The sequence below is a fragment of the Arachis hypogaea genome, chromosome 13 (genome assembly GCF_003086295.3).
Source record: "Arachis hypogaea cultivar Tifrunner chromosome 13, arahy.Tifrunner.gnm2.J5K5, whole genome shotgun sequence".
NCBI classification, from domain to species: Eukaryota; Viridiplantae; Streptophyta; class Magnoliopsida; order Fabales; family Fabaceae; genus Arachis; species Arachis hypogaea.
The window spans coordinates 127,426,645-127,448,588 of record NC_092048.1 but is presented as its reverse complement, the minus strand read 5'-3'; the positions used below and the strand labels follow the sequence as shown (position 1 = coordinate 127,448,588).

The 21,944-nt window shown below is 33.0% G+C and overlaps 1 protein-coding gene, 1 non-coding gene and 1 pseudogene across 2 annotated transcripts; all 3 read right to left on the bottom strand.

Annotated features, from left to right (window-relative positions):
• Nucleotides 1-1,770: 1,770 nt before the first annotated feature.
• LOC140177721 (uncharacterized) lies at nucleotides 1,771-3,506 on the bottom strand. The gene is made up of 3 exons (XM_072210869.1): nucleotides 3,260-3,506; nucleotides 3,030-3,173; nucleotides 1,771-2,282 (listed from the first exon to the last, which is right to left on the bottom strand). Exons 1-3 carry the CDS (start codon nucleotides 3,504-3,506, stop codon nucleotides 1,771-1,773), a joined length of 903 nt encoding a protein of 300 aa, XP_072066970.1.
• A 1,070-nt stretch (nucleotides 3,507-4,576) lies between these two features.
• On the bottom strand, nucleotides 4,577-7,018 carry LOC112736030 (bifunctional aspartate aminotransferase and glutamate/aspartate-prephenate aminotransferase-like; annotated as a pseudogene).
• A 14,596-nt stretch (nucleotides 7,019-21,614) lies between these two features.
• On the bottom strand, nucleotides 21,615-21,722 carry LOC112739351 (small nucleolar RNA R71). Its single transcript, XR_003170287.1, has one exon. It is a non-coding gene; the product is annotated as a small nucleolar RNA R71 (small nucleolar RNA).
• Between the last annotated feature and the right edge of the window lie 222 nt (nucleotides 21,723-21,944).

Here is a 21,944-nt window from a genome sequence, read left to right as displayed (position 1 = left end):
ATAAAAAATTAATAGTAAATATAAAAATAATTATTAACAAAAATTTTAGTAAAATTATAATTTAATAATTAAAAAATTATTGAAGGCTAAGTATCTTAGAAAAAAATAATTTAATTATTAATTTTTTTAAAAATATTTTAGTAAAAATATAATTCAATCAATAAAAGAATAATTTATTAAAGGGTATTTTGGTAAGAAAATTTTAATGATAAAAAATAAAATTTTTGTTAATGGGTATTTTTTCAAAAAATAATTTATTTTTTCTTTAAAAATGAATAAAGTTAATAATAGTTAACACAAAAAATTTAAAATGGATTAAAGAGGAGGTTTTTTTAAAAGTTAGAAGGGAGAAGAATGTATATTTATAAAATAGAGGGAAAAAAAATGTCATTTTAACATCTCGCAAAAAAGGGAAGGGAAGTAAAATTTTCTCTTATTAAATTTAAAAGCCCTATTTCACTCCTTCACATTTCAGTTTATCTTCATTGACTCAATTTATCTCCATCAACTCACAGTAAAAATCTCATCTGATAAAGAATTGTTGTTATTGCATTCAGCACATGTTCAAAGAATACATATTCATTGTAGATACAATTTTAGCATTCAGCACATCCAAAGATAACATTTTTTTACTATTAACTTTATCATCATACAGCAACAATAAGACTACCATTACCTAAATAATGAGAACATATTCATGAATATAACTAAAGCTATCCCAATTATAAGTACCAACAACAAAATTTATATCATCCTCATGTACTCTTTAATCACACATGAGCTCATAGCTATAAGTCTTATAATTCTCTCATTGTCTAACTTTCCATCCTTTCACTTCTTCTAACATTTATTTTAATTTTCTTAATCTCTTTTTTCACTTCATCAACCCAAACAAAATATCTACATCCCATTCTTAATTTCTGTTAAAATAGAAAGAAAAAAAAAAGATTCAACAAATAAAAGGAATCAAAAAGCTATATTTCAATGGATTTCATTCAAGATGACATACTTACCAAAAAGAACAATAAAAAAATCAACGCTCAGAGTTGGCCTGGATATTCAATTTTAGTATCACCACCTCCTAACAGCAGAAGTAGGTTCCATCAAATGGTTTTTTCTTTATTTTGGTGCAGCCCTCATAGTTCTCGCAGATAGAAATGCCATTCTGAGTCAACGAAAATTTCTTTTCTATTTTTGCTCCACCAACTACTCAATTTGGGGTTTAAAATTTTCTTTAGGTTAAAATGTGAATCAACCTCATGTATATCATTCTAACTCTTCAAGTAAGAACTTAATGTACCACCTAGACATCTCTATTAACGTCGAGAGTGAAGAGTTAACGTTGAAGTCATTTTGTCAAACGGTGTATATTTTTTGGAATTCATTTTGAAAAAAATAAATGTTTGGTTCTATTTTGACAAACACAAAATTTTTTAAGTGCCAACATGACTATTTACTCAATATACAATAACACTACATAATTGATCATTTTTAGTGTAATTATAAGATATTTAATAATAAATATATAAAGATTTATAATTAAGAATATGAATTTAATTGTTAATTCAGGTAGGATAACATGTGGCCATGATTTATGATTTGAATTTTATTATGATTTTAAATTTTACATATTTAATTTATTTTTTTGATTTTTTTTTTATTTTTTGAAACAAAGGAAGCTCAACACATGAGTGGAGCATAAAACAGACATAAACGGAAGCAAAATTAAATACAAAGGTTAACAATCCTATCTCATCTTCGGCATTGCCATCAATAACCAGTAGGATCAATACCAGTCCACTCCTTAGAGCTCAAAAACGTCATGTTTTGTATGACATCAACATTTACCTCTTTATTGTTGAAAATCCTGTTATTGCATTCCAACCAGACGTTCCAAATAACCGCAAAGAACCCAGTCAGCCACCTCCTCTGCTCCTTTTTTCTATTAGGCGTTCCATTCCAACTCTTAAACAAGCCTTTAATGCTTCCTGGGACAGCCCAATCTCTATGAAAACATCTCAACCAGACGCACCACACCTGCCACGTAAACTCACAGAACACAAACAAATGATGAACACATTCACTCTCCTTTTTACACAAGACACAAATACTATCATGCTGGTGAAGTATGCCTAATCTACTCAACCTTTCTTTAGTATTCACTCTACCCACTAAAACAAACCAATCAAACAGCTCAATTCTAGGCAGAACCAACCCTTTCCAGATCACATTTGTGAAGCTATAACTCGTATCTCCTCCGAAAGAGTCTCCAATTACAACACCTGTAAAAAAGAGTTAGTAGAAAAAATACCTTTATTATCAAATTTCCAAACAAGATTATCTTTTCTGTCAGCTGATAATTTTACTGGTTTTAACCTCTCATGAAGTTGGTGAATTAGTTCCAATTCCCATTGAAACAACTCTCTCCTCCAATAGAAATTTCAAATCCACTATAACCCATCCCAGAACCCACAATCCCCTATCACAGATCCTTGTTGATTTGAAACAGAGAAGAGCCTTGGAAAACTCGCTTTCAGAGGACCACTCTGGACCCAGTTATCTTCCCAGAAAAGTGTCCTACGTCCATTTCCAACTTCTATAGCCAGCCCACTAATAATTTTTTCTTTTACCTGCTATGCTTTTATATTCAACTGACAGATGTCTTTCCAGGGGCCACCCTTTACCGGTAGAGTCTGACTAGAAAGCATAATCTGAGGATTCAAATTGTTACACGAACAGACAATCTTCTTCCATAACGAATAATCTTTCTTGAAAAACTGCCACCACCACTTAAACAGTAGTGTTGTGTTCCTGAGCACTGCATCCCCAACCCCAACCCCCCAGTCTTTTTAGGAGCCTGAACCACTTCCCACTTCACTAGAGGTATACCATTGTTACCATCCTCTTACAACACAGGAGTCTCCTCTGTAAGGCAATCAACTTGTTAGCGACTGCCTTTGACATCTTGTACAGGCTAAGGTAGTATACCAGTAGGCTATTCAACACCAATTTAATAAGAACTAACTTGCCTGCTTTGTTTAGAACCTTCGCTTTCCATAAGCTAAGCTTCTCTTCCACCTTATCTATGACCGGTTTCCAAGTCTTCACCAAACACGGGTTCGCTCCTAAAGAAATCCTGAGATACCTCACAGGTAAACTAGCTTGCTTGCACACTGTAGGAGGTCACACATATGCTCCACCAACTCCTGCTCACAATTAACTAAGATCAGATTCGACTTTTCAAAGTTGATGTTCAGACCAGACATCAGCTCAAAACAGCACAACAACCTCTTATAATTCACAATTGTCTCTGTCTTCGGAGGGCAAAACAAGATAGTGTCATCCGCAAATTGAAGATGTGACAGTTCAATATGATCTCTCCCAACCAGTAGCAGAGTAATACGCCCATTCCTTACAGCTTCTTCCAACATCCTATGCAACACATCCACCACAAGAACAAACAGAAGAGGAGACAGTGGATCTCCTTGTCTTAGGCCCCTCTCCATCTTAAACGGCTTGGATAGTGATCCATTCACTAGGACTGACATAGTGGCCGTACTTACACACTAATTCACCCAACTCCTCCATCTTTGCCCGAATCCCATCTTCTGTAACACAATATCCACAAAGCTTCATCTAACTCTATCATATGCTTTCTGAAAATTTAGCTTTATAATTGCCGCCTTCTTTCTATGCGTGTTGAGCCATTACACCGTCTCACAGGCAATAAGGGCGCCATCATGAATCTTTCTACCCTTCACAAAAGTAGTTTGCGTCTCTCCTACCAATTCAGGTATAAATGTTCTCAACCTCCTCACCAAAACCTTAAAAATTATCTTATAAACACACCCCACCATACTAATAGGCTTGAAGTCCTTGATCTCATTACCATACTTTTTTTATTTTACTTATAGTCTTGGTTTTTTCTAACTTATACACAATAAACTAATCTAATACTTATGATTATATTGAGTTTTTATTTAAGAGAAATGTTAGTTTTTCATTTATTTGTCTCGTATTAAATTAACAATAATTGATTTTTTTTAATTAAAAGTATTAATTTTTAAATTTTTTTTAATACATTTCTTTTGAATCTTTTCAATATACCATATTGTTATGGGGATATTAAAGATATTATGCATTTTGTTCATTTATTCATTCGATAAAAATATGTCAATAAACGAAATTCATAAATATCTTTTAAGTGTCTAACTATTTATATATAATCAATCAAATGGATTTTCGAAATTGAAACTTTGAAAGTATGAAACCAATTCCATTATGTTACCAATAGCATTTTTGTCAATTTCTGCTAATTTTTTATAACTATATTTAATAGAAATATTTTTATAGATGTGTCTAATAAAAATATCTTTTTTATGGTTGTGTTTAATAAATTTCTTTTTATAAATATATTTTTTAGATATATTTTTTTATATATGTATTTAGAATATAATAATTAATTATTATTGTCTTGTTAGTAATAAATTAATAGATATTATATTGATACCTATACTTTTCTTTTTAAAGAAGACAGTTTACGGTTAGAGGCATAAGATAAGAAGAAAGCAAGACTTTAAAGGAGTTCAGCAGCAGATTTGAGAAGAGCGAGTGCTTTCTTAATTCTGTCAACAGCAGAGTGCAGGATAGGAAGGGATTCAGCGTATGATATGCGGACGCAACTACATCTCCAAATGCACTCCCAGGCACCAATGCCACCTTTACAAACCAAAACAATCAGTTACTTTTTCATCATTTCTATCTCATCAAAAAGAGTTTAATTAATAATTACCAGGGCAACCAGGCCCTTATCCAGCATATATCGACACAGGGACTCCGAATCCTCAATTCTACCAAATCCTTCCGCTTCTTTTCCATAGAAGGAGCTGAAATCAGCGAACAGATAGAATGTTCCCTGCAACATGCATATTTATATATCAAGTAAAACATACAACAGAACATATCACAATAGAATATAATTGAGTTTGCATACCTGTGGTTCTGATATTTTAATACCCTCTATTTCACTGAAGCTTTTGACCAAGAAATCTCGTCGCTCCCTAAAGGCTTTCACCATTTCAGCCACAATTTCCCCACCGGCATGGCCTAGTCCTAAGGCCGCAACTCCAGCTTCCTGAGATATGCTATTGGGTGACGAAGTCAGCTGAATTCAACAACATGCATCAGCAGCCATTTTACACATATACAGATAAATATATAGCATAGTGTAATCCTCCATCTCATTCCAAATGAAGCTAGAAAGTAGAAATTTCTTAAATTTCATTCACCAATGTTGAATCTGGTCAAACCTAAGAATCTATCTATATATACTAATGGATTAGAAAATATGAAATTGTGCACATACAAGGCTTTGGAGCTTTGCACATGCTGCAACAAAATGCTTTGGACCGGCAATATATCCAAGCCGCCAACCAGTCATTGCAAAGGTCTAAGGAGCACAGATTAAAAGCGTGAAAATCCAATCCCCGATCCAGCTTCCACATCACAAGTTGTAACTATACTAGTTTGAGATGTATCAAAAGCATCAAGTTAGAAAGCAACCTTAGAAAATCCATTGACAGTTAATGTTCTATCCCACATTCCTGGTAAGGAGGCAAAGCTTGTATGAGTTGCCGGTTCATAAACGATGTGTTCAAAAATTTCATCGGAGAGAACCTGCACAAAGGAGAGAAGATCAGAATTGAAGAAGCTAGAAGAGTTGTAGTGTGATGCTGGAAGGTGCATAGTAAATTAGTAAGGATTGTACCAAAAGCCTTGAGTGGTTTGCCACAATGTGGGCTATGTCTTGAAGTAATTTCTTGGGGTAGACAGATCCTGTAGGATTAGATGGCGAACAAAGAATGAGAAGTCTGGATCTTTGAGTAAGTTTGGATTGCAGGAGTTTGGGATCCAAAAGGAAATGATTATTTATTGATGTTGGAAGAATGACAGGTATTGCATCTGCCAACTTCGCCATATCTGGGTAACTGGCCCAGTACGGAGCTGGAATAATAACCTGAAGTTGAATAATTTCACGTTTTTAATTAGGGGTAATGTTAGAAAAAAATATTAAAATTTGTCTTATTTAATATTTATAATAATTAATAAATATTAAATAAGATAAATTTTAATTATTTTTTATTATCAAATATTTTTGTAATTATGGTCTAAAGATTTTCAACCCTTAATTTCCGGTAGTCGCATGAATAGTGGTCAATAAATAATATATTGAAGTAAAATTAATAGTAATCTATGAAACACGGACACTTCGCTGAGTTGTCGTAATCGCGTGTCGGACATATTTCAGATACGACACTCACCGATACTCGTCCGATACGCGTATTTGTAGAGTCCAACCGTGTCTTAATAAAAAATAAAAAAAAATCTTCTTCGAATACGTTTGGACACATCTAAATACCATTACGTGTCAACTTGTCCAGTCTTATTCTTAACAGATATTTTTAAAATAAATTTAGATATAGTATATATTATTATTTATTAAAACAAAAAATATTTTAAATACTTGATATAATTAAAATAAGACATTAAAAATAATAAAAAAATTTAATTTATATTTTAATATCAATAAAATATCAAAATATCATTATAATTTATCTAAAAAATACTTTATATTTTATATGTATGCGTGTCTCCGTGTCATGTTAAATTTTAAAATTCACGTGTCGGCGCATGTCTTGTATAGTGTCGTGTTCCGTATCAGTGTCCGTACAGTAATAGTACGCCTCATCTCCATTGCTAACAAGAATCTGATCGGGTGTGTAGCAGATTCCGTTCTCATGTGCAAGCTTACGAGAAATGGCTTGGCGTAGTTGTAAGGTGCCGGCATTGAGGGTGTAGGTTGTGTGGCCTTGATGAATAGCGTAAATTCCAGAGAGGGAAATGGGTGTGGGAGTTTGGAAATCACAGGAACGCCAGATTGGAGAAGCGAAGCTGCGTAGTCGCTAATGAGCATTGTCTTTGAAGTGCTCACTCTCTTCACACGTTCACTCAACCACATCATTTTTCCTTTCCGTCATATCCTCCATTCCTCACTGCTCCTGCCTCTCCACTCACGCACCTTACTCCCAAGTCCTAACCACACCTAATCAGAAATTAAAATACGGACTCGCATTACACGAGGATTACCTAGTACTTTTAGGTAGCGTTTGGTGGAGAGACAGAGACGGAAAGACTGAGACTGAGAGACAGAGACTAAGAGACAGGGATTGAAATAAATCTCAGTATTCTGTTTGGTGCAAAATGGGAGACAGGAATTGAAACAAGAATGAAACTCTAATTTAATTTGCACAAAGGGTAAAATTGGAATTAATTAATTGAAATGAAAGTATTTTAGGTATAAAATGTTATTAAAGTTTTCGTCTCCATCTCTAAAAATTTCAGTCCCCTGTGTCCCTACTTTTTGGAGGTACTGAAATACTGAAATTTTAGAGACAGAGACAGAAATTTTAGTACCAGTCTCTGAACTAACAAACACGATACTTAGTCTCAGTCTCTCAGTCTCTCAGTCTCTGTCTCAGTACCTCAAAACAAACGCTAAAATATTAAATTATTTTTAATAAACAAAATTTTATAAATTTATATGTATAAAATAAATATAAATATATTTATTTATGTGTATAAATTTTAATAAATATAAGTATAAATTATGTATAATATTGTTCAGTATTTATAATATTTTTTATTTTTAAAATTATATTATATATTTTATTTAATATTTTATGATTTAGTATTTATTATTTTTATTATATGATAAAATTTAAAAATATTAAATTTATTTTAGCTTAATTATATTAGAATTTGTAGATTTTATTAGAATAAATAATTTTCATCTAAATTGTGGCTAATTTTGTTGGTTATTGTAAAACTAAAGACGTAATACGGTGATATTATGTAAATTTGGTGTAATGCATTGATATAGGATAAAATGGTGTTAGAATAAGTAGTGAGTGATAATTTGAGAAAGTAACCAAAAAAAAAAACCTAAATGATAACCACCAATTTGAGAATTAATTATTTTTTATATGCTAATTACAGTTGTGTAATACATATAAATGAAGTTTTGGGTGTGTAATACCTAACTATGGGACTCATAATTGGTTTTAAAGAAATCGTTAGTGTCGATTTGTTTAAAATCGTTACCAACGATTTGAGTGAAGAAGAACAATAATTAGAAAGCTTTGGATCAACAATCAATGGCTATAATCAACTTAGAAAATGAGAGTAACGATTTAATGGTTGTAGAAATTCTGAAAAAAAAATTGTCTTACTTAAAATCGTTAATCTCATTTTCACAATTTTTTTGTCTCTTTCTAAAATCGTAAGTCACGATTTTTTATGACATTGAAAATCCCATATCAATGCATTACACTAAATTAGTATAATATTAATGTATTACATTCCTTCGATTGTAATATCCAAAAAAATTAGCCCCAATTTGAAGAAAAACAAAATTTTCTCCTCAAAGAAAATAAGAGTCACGATTTTTTTTTTTAAATTTTTTCCTTCAAATTCGTAATACCGATTTCTTGAAAAATTTTCCGCCATCAATCAGCGATCCGACGATTCTTGTTCTCTCTTTTTTTGTTTTGATGACACATGACTCCCTCCATCAAATTGGTAATCCCAAATTTTTAAATAATTTTTCGCTGTGAGCATTAATCCGTCTCACTTTTCTTTTTCATTCTTTTTTCCATGAAATCGTAACTAACAATTTTATTTAAGTTGTATACAATGATTTTTATGTAAACCGTTATTAATTCTATATTTGTACATTATACACTTAAATTCTCATTTCCTAATATTACACATATCTAACCTTCATATTAAAAATATAATGCCCCAGATTATAGAACTATATTTTCTCACAAAAAAATTGGAATGGGAATAAATATTTCTATACTATAAAAATATGAAAATAGATGAAAAATACTCAGGTGAGCAGGGTTCATTTCTTTTTCGTACAACTTTATACATACAGACAGTTAAATTGTACAAACATGACAGACATGCATTTGGCGTGTCTTTTTTATTTTTTATTTTTAAACAAAAAGCACTAAAACAACAAACAAGCCTCTCAATGCAAACTTCTATTTGAATTATCTACTATTAACATTGTCATAACCATCGATTCAAATCTTAGATTTTTTTTGGCGAGCTTTACTTATCAAGTTTCCTCTCCATAGGTGTGGGTCAGAGATATCATCTATACTCTCAGTCTCTAACTAATACTCTGTCAACTAAGGAATTTAATCTAACAAAGAAATTATATTTTTGTAAGACTTAGCCGTTTGTGAGTAGATAAAGATAATGCTAGATATTTTTTCAACTTTGCATTTTATTGATATAAAAAGAGTTTAAATTGCTAATTTTGTTGGATATGACCCTTAGCTGCGTCTAACGCAGCGTTATGGATGTTAGAGATGTTATATACTATTGTGACAGTTGGGATGATTTAATTTTTTTGAGAAGAGAGAGGAATATAAATTGGATCGTTCAATTTGTGTTGAGCAAACAACTTCGACTAGAAAATCAGATCCACCAATTTTATATATGCAGAACGAAATTATTTTTGGCCAAGCAAATCGAACCAACCGATTTTTAGCCTACAAAAAAAATTTTTTGATAAGAAAATCGGACCCACTAATTTTATGCATGTAAATTTTTTTGTGCGACGTAACTCTAATCAGACTGTCCGTAAACCCTACAAAACGTAACCATATATCACATTAAACAAAACAAAGATAACCATATTTAATTAACAAATTAAATTTAACAAAATCAAATATTCATTATCATATAATCAGTAAAACATAATCATACTAACAACTACATTATTAACTACTCAAAATATACTAAATTTATTTTACAAAAAATTTACATTTATATTTATTAAATTTTTATAATTATCAATAAACTTTAAATAAATCTTAAATATAAATCTAATTATTATTAGATACATCAAAACTATATTTTCTAATGTGTAAAATCTATTTATTTTATAATAATAATTCTTATTCACTTTTTTCTATGTATATAACCAGAATAATTTTAAAAAGTATTAAACACCTCAATTAAATTATTATTATACATATATTTTATATCACTAAATTTATTAATAATCATAAATAATATTTTAAATTCATATTTAAAATTAGTATTACTAACATAATTCATTACCTAAATTATACTAATTTTATTTGGTTTTCATTCTTCATGGTACTATAAAAATAATAATAATATACCTTAATTATCACTTCCAACAATTATTATATCTAAACAATTTTAAAATTTTCACTTCCAACATAATAAACAAGCATTTTCAACTAATCATTCTAATCTAATCTAACAACACACAACAATAAGTCATTAATTCTTAATTAATTCACTTTCAACAATTATTATATTTAAACAATTTTAAAGTTTTCACTTCTAACATAATAAACAAACATTCTCAAGTAACTATTTTAATCTAACAACACACAACAAGTCATTAATCCTTAATTAAATATCTAAATAATATATTCATAATAATAATAATTAATTCAATAATTTTTTAAATATATTCTAAATTTATTTTATTTTATTGACTATTTTTAACAATTAATAATCTAAATATTTTATCATACCTATAATCTTAATAATTATTATTACAATATTTCTATTAATTTCTAACACTATCAATATTATTTTTATTAAATAAAAATATTTGATAATAAAAATTTACATCACGCGTGTCCATCACTCTAGCCTAAGCTCATATGTGTCCATCACGCGTGTGAGGATCTCTTTATACCTATTTCGGTCTTGTTTAGCTCCTGAGCCTGTTCATGAAGGCTCCGGGTAAGCTCCTGCACCTGCAGCCTCAAATCAATGCATTTCTCGGGATCGATGGCTCAACTGGTGGCAGAGGCAGATGTGAAGGTGCAGAGGCTGCTGGCGAAAAACGACCCTAACCCGAATATGCGGTTCTTGTATGGCGCTGAGGCGATCTCGCACCAAACTGCATTGGGATCGATGACTGAAGTAGCAGAGCTACTAGCGTCCTTCCCACTTTGTTGAGATTGCTGAATTGTGGCCTGCAGTCTCTGCGTAGGACTCCTGTGTAACACATGTTATTATGATTAGGACGACAACTGTACAATTAATTGAAAATTTTATATCACAAAATCAGATGTTTACTCACATAATGATCCGCAAACTGCTAATCAGCAAATCTCTCTTTGTTCTCCTTCAAAATGCGGTGTACTTGAAGGTCTATGCCAATGTTGCATCGCGATCCAATGACTTCGACTCATAGTTCTGAAAAATGAACCGGACTGACCGATTCAACTGAGAACCAGTAACTAAAACGGTTTGATTAGTCTCAAAAATCATCTGAAAAAAATCGGTCGAATCGGCAATTAACCGGTGAACCGACAAAATCGGCCGATTTTTAGATGTTTTCCGGTTTGGTGCACCCACCAAAACAACGCCGTTTTGACCTTTATTAAAAAAAAAAACCTAAATGACCGAAAGCCTAAAACTCCCAATGCAGCCCAGTCCTCCCTCTCCTCTCCTATCTGAAACTTTGAACTTTGAAATTGAAAGATCAAAGAACTCTAGCCCCGCAGCCCCCATAGCCCCCACCATTCCCCTTCTCCGTCGTCGTCCCCTTCCCTTCGTTGCGTGTCTCAACGCAGTCTCTCTTCACTGCGTGCGTCGTCGCTGCTTCTTCGCCCCTTGCTGTCGGTCGTCGCTACTCAGCTCCTCGCCGTGGGTCATCGCTGTTTTGTGTAAGACCCAGAAATTTTGTAAAAATCTTATTATGAGCTAATTTTAATTTATTTATTCATTAAAAGATTTTATTTTCATAAAATATTTTATTAAAAGTAATTAAATTAAGTTCTAATAATTAAAATAGAAATTTTACTTAATTTTCTAATTATTGGATAATTTTCTATATTTAAACTATAAAGTTTAGTAGTTATAAAAGAATAAGAATTTTATATGACTTAGTTTAAATAACTGAGATTTTAGGATTTAATACTTTAATTTTTATAAACAAAGAAAAATAATTATATTATCTCTAATTTTAAATTACAGTATTTGATTAAATGCCAATTTGCAAAATGATATTTTCAAAGTGATTTTGAAGGATTAAATTTAGATTTCAAAATTTATACAATATAACCTAATTTGCTTAGAATTTACCAAATCCCAATTTACCAAAATATTCCTAATTTCAATTTGCCCCCAAATCAAACTTTAATCCTAAAAATTAAACACAAAACCTTAATTCCCTTGTACCCAAACCTAGCCGCCACTAACATTTTCCTTATCACAGATACACACGGTAGAAAAAAAAAAGAAACCAAAGAAAGGGAAGGACGGAGTGGGGGCAGGGAAATCAAGGAAGAAAGAAAGAAAGAAAAGGGGGAAAAAGAGAGAGAGAGAGAGCAGAGGAAGAGAGATGGGGATCGAGGGAGTGAGGGAACGGAGGACAGCCGAGAAGAAAAGGGGATGAAAGGAGCGTCGCCGGTTGAAAGGGAGGTCATCGCCGCCAGCTTCATCGGACCTTTGCCGCCAGACCGTCCTTGCCGCCGCCGTTGGAATCGCGAACGGAGGAGGGAGAGGATGCGCGAATGGGAGCGTTGCGGAGTTGCTGTTGCCATCGTGTTGCTGGGCTCGCTGTCATCACGTCTAGGTGGCTGTTGCGCCGCCGTTCGCCACTGCTCAGTCACCGTCGAAGCTTTGCATCGCCTTTCTGACCGCCACAAACCGCCGGTGGAACCACAGTCTTCTCGGGTCGAGTTCTGAGCCTTACATGCTAAGTTCAACAGCTATTGCATGTAGCATCAAGGTGCTGCGTTATCACCAGAGCTGCAGTTGCTCCGTTTTCTCGATTACTCGTAAGCCCAGGTGAGTTATTGTTGTTGGCTGGTGCCTTTGTGGATGTTGCCGCTGCGAAATCTAGTTGGAGTTGACGCTGTTGTTTTCGGGCTGAGAGAAAAGAGTTTGGTTGACGCGTTTGGGTTATGGTTTCGACTTATCGAGGTAGGGGCTTTTTCAAAGAACTTAATTTTATAACTTGGAATTGCTATAAATGGATATTAATGCGATAAATATACCTCTAGTGATTGTGTAAGTCTTATGTATTTGTTGGGCTATTTTTGGATGAATGTGATTGTTGTTTGACTGGATTGCAGTTAGGTTTTGTTGAATGGGCAATTTCTGAATTATTTCTTTAAAGTTTTGGAAACGAGTTTGGTTCATTGAAAATGATTTGAGTTTGAAGTTGTTTCTTGAAATATGAATTTTTGGAATTAAACTGATTTGGTTTTGAGCCGTGGAAGGGGTTACAGAATGGTTTGGTTGGGACGCGAAAAGGGTGGCAAAGTCCAAGTTTTAGGGGAGATGCTGCCGAATTTTTATGAAATTTAAGATTTTGTTTTAAGAATGTGATTTAGAAAATGAATGAATTTTAGAGGTTCTATTATTTGTTTCTTGATTTATTAAGAAATAGATGTTTTTTAGTTTAATCTGTTTACGGAAAGTTTATGTTTTAAGATTGATTTAAATAAGAAAGAACCTATGTTTTGAAGTTTGATTAAAGAAGTATTTTTGAAAGAGTTTTAGTGGATTTTAAAAGAAGTTGAAATTTGATTAATTAAGTTCATTTTGCTTTCGAAGTATTCTTTAAATTTCGACTTAGCAAGACTAAACAATTCTGAGCCTTGGAAAGGTTTCTAATTTATGAACGAAATGAAATTGGTTTTTTAGGCGTAAATAAGTTGGTTTTGAAAGCGGCTTAGAACTTTTGGCTTACATGCCTTGGTTTTGATTTTAAATCTCCATTTTAATTGATTTCAATTTAAGTAACTATGATTTCGAGGATTTCTAAAAAATTTAAAAAATGAGGTAGGTTATTCTTTCCTAAAGTCATGAGACCTTGCTGTGGATTTTAATTAATAACTTTTGATTTCAAAGTGATGGAGCGAATGGTTCGAAAGTGAATGATTTTGAATCTTTCAGAAGAGATTTTGGATTTGGCTTGGTTTTGAAGTTGCTTGGAAGTTTTGAAAAGAAAATTTACTTGAGAAAAGTGGTACTTGGCAAGATGTAAACTGAATAATTTGTGATTTGAAAGTAAGTGAGCGAAGAATGATTATTGAAATAAGATTTTTAGTTTGATTGACTATGGATATTACTGAGAATATGATTAGGGTCTTTGGCCTGGCAAGGATGGTGGTATAACCCCACTTGCTCAGTGCGTAAACTGTTATGCAGGGATGGTGGTTTTATCCTGCCTACAGTGAGGATGGTGGTTTTATCCCGCTCACATATTGATAAGTTGTTTGGCAAGGACGGTGGTTTAATTCCGATTGCATGTTCCGAACACGGATGGTGGTTTAATCCCGCTTGTTTATGGAACCTATGGAAAAGGATGGTGGTTTAATCTAGCTTATCCGAGTTGGGTCTGGCAACATAACCGACGCGTGAGCTCATGGTCAGTAGGACAAGCATGCATCATATGCATTTATATGACATTGTTTGGGTGTGCATATTGTAATTGGTTTGCCTATGTGAATAATTATGTTTAATTGCTAATTGCTCTACTTGATGTAACTGCTTGATTGTGTTTGAACCTTCTTACTTGTGTTTGTGACTGAAAATTGGTTGAATTGTGGTGAATTGGTTGTTGATTGAGTTGCTTGGGTCTAGGGCCGTGGTTGATTATGAGATGAGCCGAAGGCCGTGTTCGGTTTGTGTTTTTTGTTTCGAAAGTATGAAAAACTAAATTGTTTCAACATAGATTTAATGAACCTATGCTTAGAACAGCTTGATCATTCATGCTGTCAAGGAAAAAACTTTTAAAAAGGTTTAGGATTTTTGAAGAATTAATAGTTTTCTCTTTTAAAATAGATTTCAAATTTTTGAATATAGATCTTTGGTTTTGAAAAGATACATAAGGCGACTATCGATCACTGTACCCTGAAAACAGTTTCTATTTTACGTATCTTATTAGAGCAATTCTGTAACCTTATAGTGAGAACCCTTTCGAGGACGATGTTCTCACTCCCCTACAGTTGTTTCCTTTTCAGGATATGGGCAAAGAAGTCACGAAGAGTTTATTACGTTTTTATTTATATGATGTATTGTATTATTTTAGATATTATGTTTTACCCTCACCTTTATCTTTACACATTTGTAAGAGGGATATGATTTTGTTTTATGTAAAGCTTGTAAGCTAATACTATGTATATGGATATATATGGTTGTAAGTATGGATTTATGTTTTGTTTTAAACGGTCTTTTGAAAAATTCAGTTTAAGTTTTAAACAGGCTCATATTTCAATATTAAATATTTTAAGAGTCGTCGTAATACCCGAGCTATCAGAGTGGCGCAGCCAGAAGCGTGACATTTTGATAGTTAGGGTGTTACATTATGGTATCAGAGCGATCTTTCCTGTAGTGCCTGAGGAATGGACCGATTATGCTTCAATTGCATACTCTGAGCATTTGTCATGTAGTAGGTCTTGTTCGGATAACGAGAATTAGAGATTTATGCACATGACGATCTATTGATTAATGCCATTAATCTTGCATTGCATAATTTTTGGTATTAAGTTTGGCTGGCTTAACACTTGTGAATTATGTATATGGAAGCACTAATGGGTTATCATGGATAATATACGAGTTATAGGTAACTCGATTTGTGGGTTTTGGGAGCATTAGAAATTAATTTTTGAAGTTAGTTCCGTTTCGACGTGTAATCTTGTTCGTGTCGTGTAGCTTAGTACACCGTTTTTGCTTTTATTGGTTATGTTGGAATTCCTTGTTAGAGATTTTTCCTTTTAGGATATGATCCGACTCTGTTTCCAACCATACTTATTCATTCCTATATATATTTCTGCTTGATTATAATCCTGATTATTCACTTGAAATCATTTGGAACCTTTATCCTTGATGTTGCTCATATTTCTCTTTACGAATCATGAGTTTTTCTTTTGAGTTGGCTTTGAACTTGTTTTGCATGACAACAGTCCTTAATTCTTTGAAAAACGTCAGATGTTATTCCTTGATTAGTTTACACCGAAGATAGGTGCTTTAATCATGCCACATGATTTGCGTATTGCTTATTCTTCGATTTATCATCTTTTTTACTCCTTGTTTCAATTCTTTTTGAAACCAGATTTGATTATCCACCATTATCATTATTTATGCATTTCTTCATGAATTTTGTACCCTTTTATTCGATCTTAAATCTGTTCTAACGTAACACATAATTCTTAATACTTAAGTGATTTGAAACCTTGAGAGTTACAATTTATAGCAAGCTAATTGTGTGATTTAGTTCTGCTGCTTCGCCTTCTACAACTTATGCGTATTTTGTCCAGATTACAATTTTTGATCCTGTTTTCCTCTAAATGAATAAAGTAATCCCCTCAGTAAAAATTTCGAGTTTGTCTTGGTATGAAATAACAATTCTAGTAGTAATCTTTTGAAGTTCTTGTTTAGGAATCTTCGTTGAAAAGAGTTTTGATCTTTTTATTCTATCTGATCTTATCTATAACCATTCTTTGAATTCTGGATATGACCACCTCTAATCTTACATGTATTTTCCTACAAGAAATGAATAAATCTTTTATGTAGCTAAAAACATACTTGTTTCTAAAGGTACTATTTATTCTTTTATTAACTATATAGGAACACTTTATATTAGATTTCTTTCTTTGAACATAATTTGATTCTTCTCCAATATTTACTCAAATTTTTATATATGTGTTTACTTGATTATGTACTCTAAGATTCTTGATGAGAGATTTTTGCTTCTATTCCATTTAATCTCCATTTGACAAACTTCATATAATTTATTTTAAATTGGGTTGTTTTGACGCAATACCTTATTAAAACTTCTAGTAATTCTTTTGGGAAAGTGAATTCATTACTTCACAGGGTTACAACTTGATTTTCTCTTTCGGTGTATCTTCTTGTTCTTGTACATCCTTGCTTACTTATAATTTCAAACGTTTCTCCAAGTTCTTGTGAAACACCATCTTGGTTGCATGTTCTTCCTTATCAAAGTTTGTATTCCTTTGAGTAAACTTCAAACTTATTTTGGTGCAATATACCACTTATTATAATCTCCTTCTAAGGTTCTTGTATCGGATTCCATTGAAGAAATTTTGATTCGGTTCTTCTTTTACTGGATTGTATCTGCAGCCATACTTTAAAATTTTGATAAGATCATTTTGGGACTTAGCATACACTCCTTCATATGAAGCTTTGAAACTTCCTTGTGCAATCAAAACTTGTCTGTTTGCAACGTACCAATTATTCTTTTATTGACAAATTTACCCCAGACCTTCTTCTTTAAATAAAATTTAATTTTTTCTCTAATTTGCTGTAAAAATTTTATGCAGATTCTTATTTGATCATGTACTTAAGTCTTGCACAAATCTAGTTTAACTTGAATCTGTTGTAACACAACCCAATATTTATGCTTTTATTACCACTCTTGAAGGATGTTCATTTCATATTTTTTCTTTTGAGAATGTGAAATTATACTTTCTTAAATCTTTTCATCCTCTTGAGTTTTGTAAATGATGTCGTTAGTTTCATTCATTCCTCTCTTGTGAACTTAGTGCTCCTTCGTTTTGGCTTGAACTTATTTCAATCTAATTCACCACTACTCTTTTCTTATTTCTTGTGGAGTTCCTGGATTCAAATTTCTTATTTAGATGTGAAATGACTTTCTTTCCAAAACATTTTCTCGTGCTTGTAAATCTTTACTTAGTTGCAATCTTAAGCATCCTTCTGAATTTATGTAAATCTTATCCTCGTCACTGATGAGCGGATAATTTATACGCTTTTTGGCATTATTTTTAGTATGTTTTTAGTATATTTTAGTTAGTTTTTATTATGTTTTTATTAGTTTTTAAATAAAAATCACTCTTCTGGACTTTACTATGAGTTTGTGTGTTTTTATGTGATTTCAGGTATTTTCTTGCTGAAATTGAGGGACTTGAGCAAAAATCTGATTCAGAGGCTGAAAAAGGACTGCAGATGCTGTTGGATTCTGACCTCCCTGCACTCGAAGTGGATTTTATGGAGCTACAGAAGCCCAATTGGCGCGCTCTTAATTGCGTTGGAAAGTAGACATCCTGGGCTTTCCAGCAATATATAATAGTCCATACTTTATCCGATATTTGATGGCCCAAACAGGTGTTCTAAGTCAGCTCAAGAATTCTGGCGTTTAACGCCGGAACTGGCACAAAAGCTGGAGTTAAACGCCCAAACTGGCACAAAAGCTGGCGTTTAACTCCAAGAAAAGTCTCTACACATGGAAGCTTCAATACTCAGCCCAAGCACACACCAAGTGGGCCCGGAAGAAGATTTTTGCATTAATTACTGATTTCTGTAAACCCTAGGCTACTAGTTCTCTATAAATAGGACCTTATACTATTGTATTTTCATCTTTGGATGTTTAGTCCCTAGACCTTGGAGGCTGGCCATTCGGCCATACTTATACCATTATCACTTTTGTATTTTCAACGGTGGAGTTTCTACACACCATAGATTAAGGTGTGGAGCTCTGCTGTTCTTCATGAATTAATACAAAGTACTATTGTTTTTCTATTCAACTCAAGTCTATTTCTTCTCCAAGATATTCATTCGCACCCAAGAACATGATGAATGTGATGATTATGTGACACTCATCACCATTCTCACCTATGAACGCGTGACTGACAACCATTTCCGTTCTACATGCAAACAAGCTTGAATGTGTATCTCTTGGATTTCTAATCTAAGATTGGAACCTTTATGGTATAGGCTAGAATTATTGGCGGCCATTCCTGAGATCCGGAACGTCTAAACCTTGTCTGTGGTATTCTGAGTAGGATCTGGGAAGGGATGGCTGTGACGAGCTTCAAACTCGCGATTGTTGGGCGTGTGACAGACGCAAAAGGATCAATGGATCCTATTCCAACATGATCGAGAACCGACAGATGATTAGCCATGCAGTGACAGCGCATTTGGAACGTTTTCACTGAGAGGACGGGAAGTAGCCATTGACAACGGTGATGCCCAACATAAAGCTTGCCATGGAAATGAGTATGAATGATTGGAAGAAGGCAATAGGAAAGCAGAGGTTCAGGAGGAATAAAGCATCTTCATACGCTTATCTGAAATTCCAACCAAAGAATTACATAAGTATCTCTATCTTTATTTTACGTTTTATTTATCTTTTAATTATCGATTCTCCATCACCATCTGAATTAGCCTGACTGAGATTTACAAGGTGACCATAGCTTGCTTCAAGCCGACAGTCTCCGTGGGATCGACCCTTACTCACGTAAGGTATTACTTGGACGACCCAGTGCACTTGCTGGTTAGTTGTGCGGAATTGTGACAAAGTGTGATTCACGTTTAAGAGCTCCAAGTCCTTTGGCGCCATTGTTGATGATCACAATTTCGTGCACCAAGTTTTTGGCGCCGTTGCCGGGGATTGTTCGAGTTTGGACAACTGACGGTTCATCTTGTTGCTTAGATTATGTACTCTTCTTTTTATTTTTCAGAATTTTTAAAAATGAATTCTAGAGTTTCAAGGTGATTCTCTTATCATCACAAAAGCTGATTGATTCTCATCAATTTAGCTGCTGAATGTAATGTCCTGCTGAAGCTTGGCCAACCGTGTCTAATCTTTTTAGACTGAAGCTTTAGACTAACATTGCATGATTCCTGGAATTCTTATTAAAAGTTTTGAATCCCTTTATTTTCTTTTCCATATAAGTTTCGAAAATCACAAAAAAATTTATAAAATCATAAAAATAAAAAATATTTTATGTTTCTTGTTTGAGTCTAGTGTCAATTTTTAAGTTTGGTGTCAATTGCATTCTTCTTGCATTTTTCGAAAATATGCAATATGTTCTTCATTAATCTTCAAGTTGTTCTTGATGATTTCATTGCTCTGATCTTTAAATTCCCTTGTTTTGTGTGTTTAGTTGTTTCTCATATGCATTCTCAATTTGTTAGTGTCTCTTATATGAAAATTTTTAAGTTTGGTGTCCTGCATGCATTGTTTGTTTGATTTGAGTTTCCTAAGATTAATTATATTTTGATTGTTTCTCATCATTGAAAAATTAAAAAAAAAAATTTCTCAAAACTATGTCTTTTCAAGTCAATAATACAGAGAATTGAAGATTCAGAACATTGAGGAATCAAACAGAAAAAGCTGGGCGTTCAAAACGCCCAGTGAAGAAGGAAAACTGGCGTTTAAACGCCAGCCAGGGTACCTGGCTGGGCGTTTAACGCCCAAAAAGGTAGCATTTTGGGCATTAAACGCCAGAATGGATGCCATTCTGGGCGTTTAACGCCAGGATGACACTAGAGGGAAGATTTTGTTTTTAATTCAAATCTTTTTCAAATTTTCATAATTTTTTAAAATCAAATCTTTTTCAAATCATATCTTTTCAATCATATCTCTTCAAAATCAATTTCTTTCCATTTTTTCATTATTTTTGAAAATCCTTGTTATAATTAATGATTTACTTCAAAATTTTCTAGTTGTTACTTGCCTATTAAGAAAGGATCAAAAGTTTTAATTCTAGAATCATATCTTCTAATTTCTTGTTAGTCAAGTAATCAACTTTAATTTTAAAACTTTCTCTTTTTAGTTTGATTTTCAATCATATCTTTTCAATCACATCTTTTTCAAAATTAACTCTCAATTATATCTTTTTTATTTCTAATTTCAAAATCTTTTTCAAAAATCACTTAATTTCTTTCCCAATCTTAATTTTCGAAAATCTCAATCAAATTTTCAAATTTCTTTTTATTATTTCAAAATCTTTTTAATTTATTTTCGAAAATTCTTCCTCTCTTCTCACATCCTTCTATTTAAGGGACTAACACTCCTCCTCAAGGTGCAATTCGAACTCTATCCTTCTTTATATGTTCGAATTCTCTTCTATCTACCTCATCCTTCTATTCTTCTTTTCCTTTGATACCTCAAGGAATCTCTATACTGTGACATAGAGGATTCCCTACTTTCTTGTTCTCTTCTCTTTCATATGAGCAGGAACAAAGATAAAGGCATACTTGTTCAAGCTGATCCTGAACCTGAAAGGACCTTGAAGAGAAAGTTAAGAGAAGCTAAAACACAATTCTCTCTAGAGGGCCTAACAGAGCTTTTCAAAGAAGAAGAAACAATGGCAGCCGAAAACAACAATGCCAATAATGCAAGGAAGGTGCTTGGTGACTTTACTGCACCTACTCCCGACTTCTATGGGAGAAGCATCTCAATCCCTGCCATTGGAGCAAACAACTTTGAGCTTAAGCCTCAATTAGTTTCTCTAATGCAATAGAATTGCAAGTTTCATGGACTTTCATTGGAAGATCCTCATCAGTTCTTAGCTGAATTCTTGTAAATCTGTGACACTATCAAGACCAATGGGGTTGACCCTAAAGTCTACAGACTTATACTTTTTCCTTTTGCTGTAAGAGACAGAGCTAGGACATGGTTGAATTCACAACCTAAAGAAAGCCTGAACTCTTGGGAAAAGCTAGTCAATGCCTTCTTGGCAAAGTTCTTTCCACCTCAAAAATTGAGCAAGCTTAGAGTGGAAGTCCAAACCTTCAGACAGAAGGAAGGAGAATCCCTCTATGAAGCATGGAAAAGATACAAGCAATTGATCAGAAGGTGCCCTTCTGACATGCTTTCAGAATAGAGCATCATAGGTATTTTCTATGATGGTCTGTCTGAACTATCCAAGATGTCATTGGATAGCTCTGCTGGAGGATCTCTTCATCTGAAGAAGACGCCTGTAGAAGCTTAGAAACTCATTGAAATGGTTACAAATAACCAATTCATGTACACTTCTGAAAGGAATCCTGTGAATAATGGGACAACTCAAAAGAAGGGAGTTCTTGAGATTGATACT

Bases quoted from the DNA above. Each gene is read 5' to 3' on its own strand.
- LOC140177721 (XM_072210869.1), bottom strand. From the start codon at position 3,506: ATGGAGAGGGGCCTAAGACAAGGAGATCCACTGTCTCCTCTTCTGTTT. The intron at 3,174-3,259 runs GTCTGAACATCA...GACCTCCTACAG, and splicing joins CTGTTTTGAGCTGATGTCTG to TGTGCAAGCAAGCTAGTTTA. The intron at 2,283-3,029 runs GCAAGTTAGTTC...TCTTTTTTACAG, and splicing joins GAAGGTTCTAAACAAAGCAG to GTGTTGTAATTGGAGACTCT.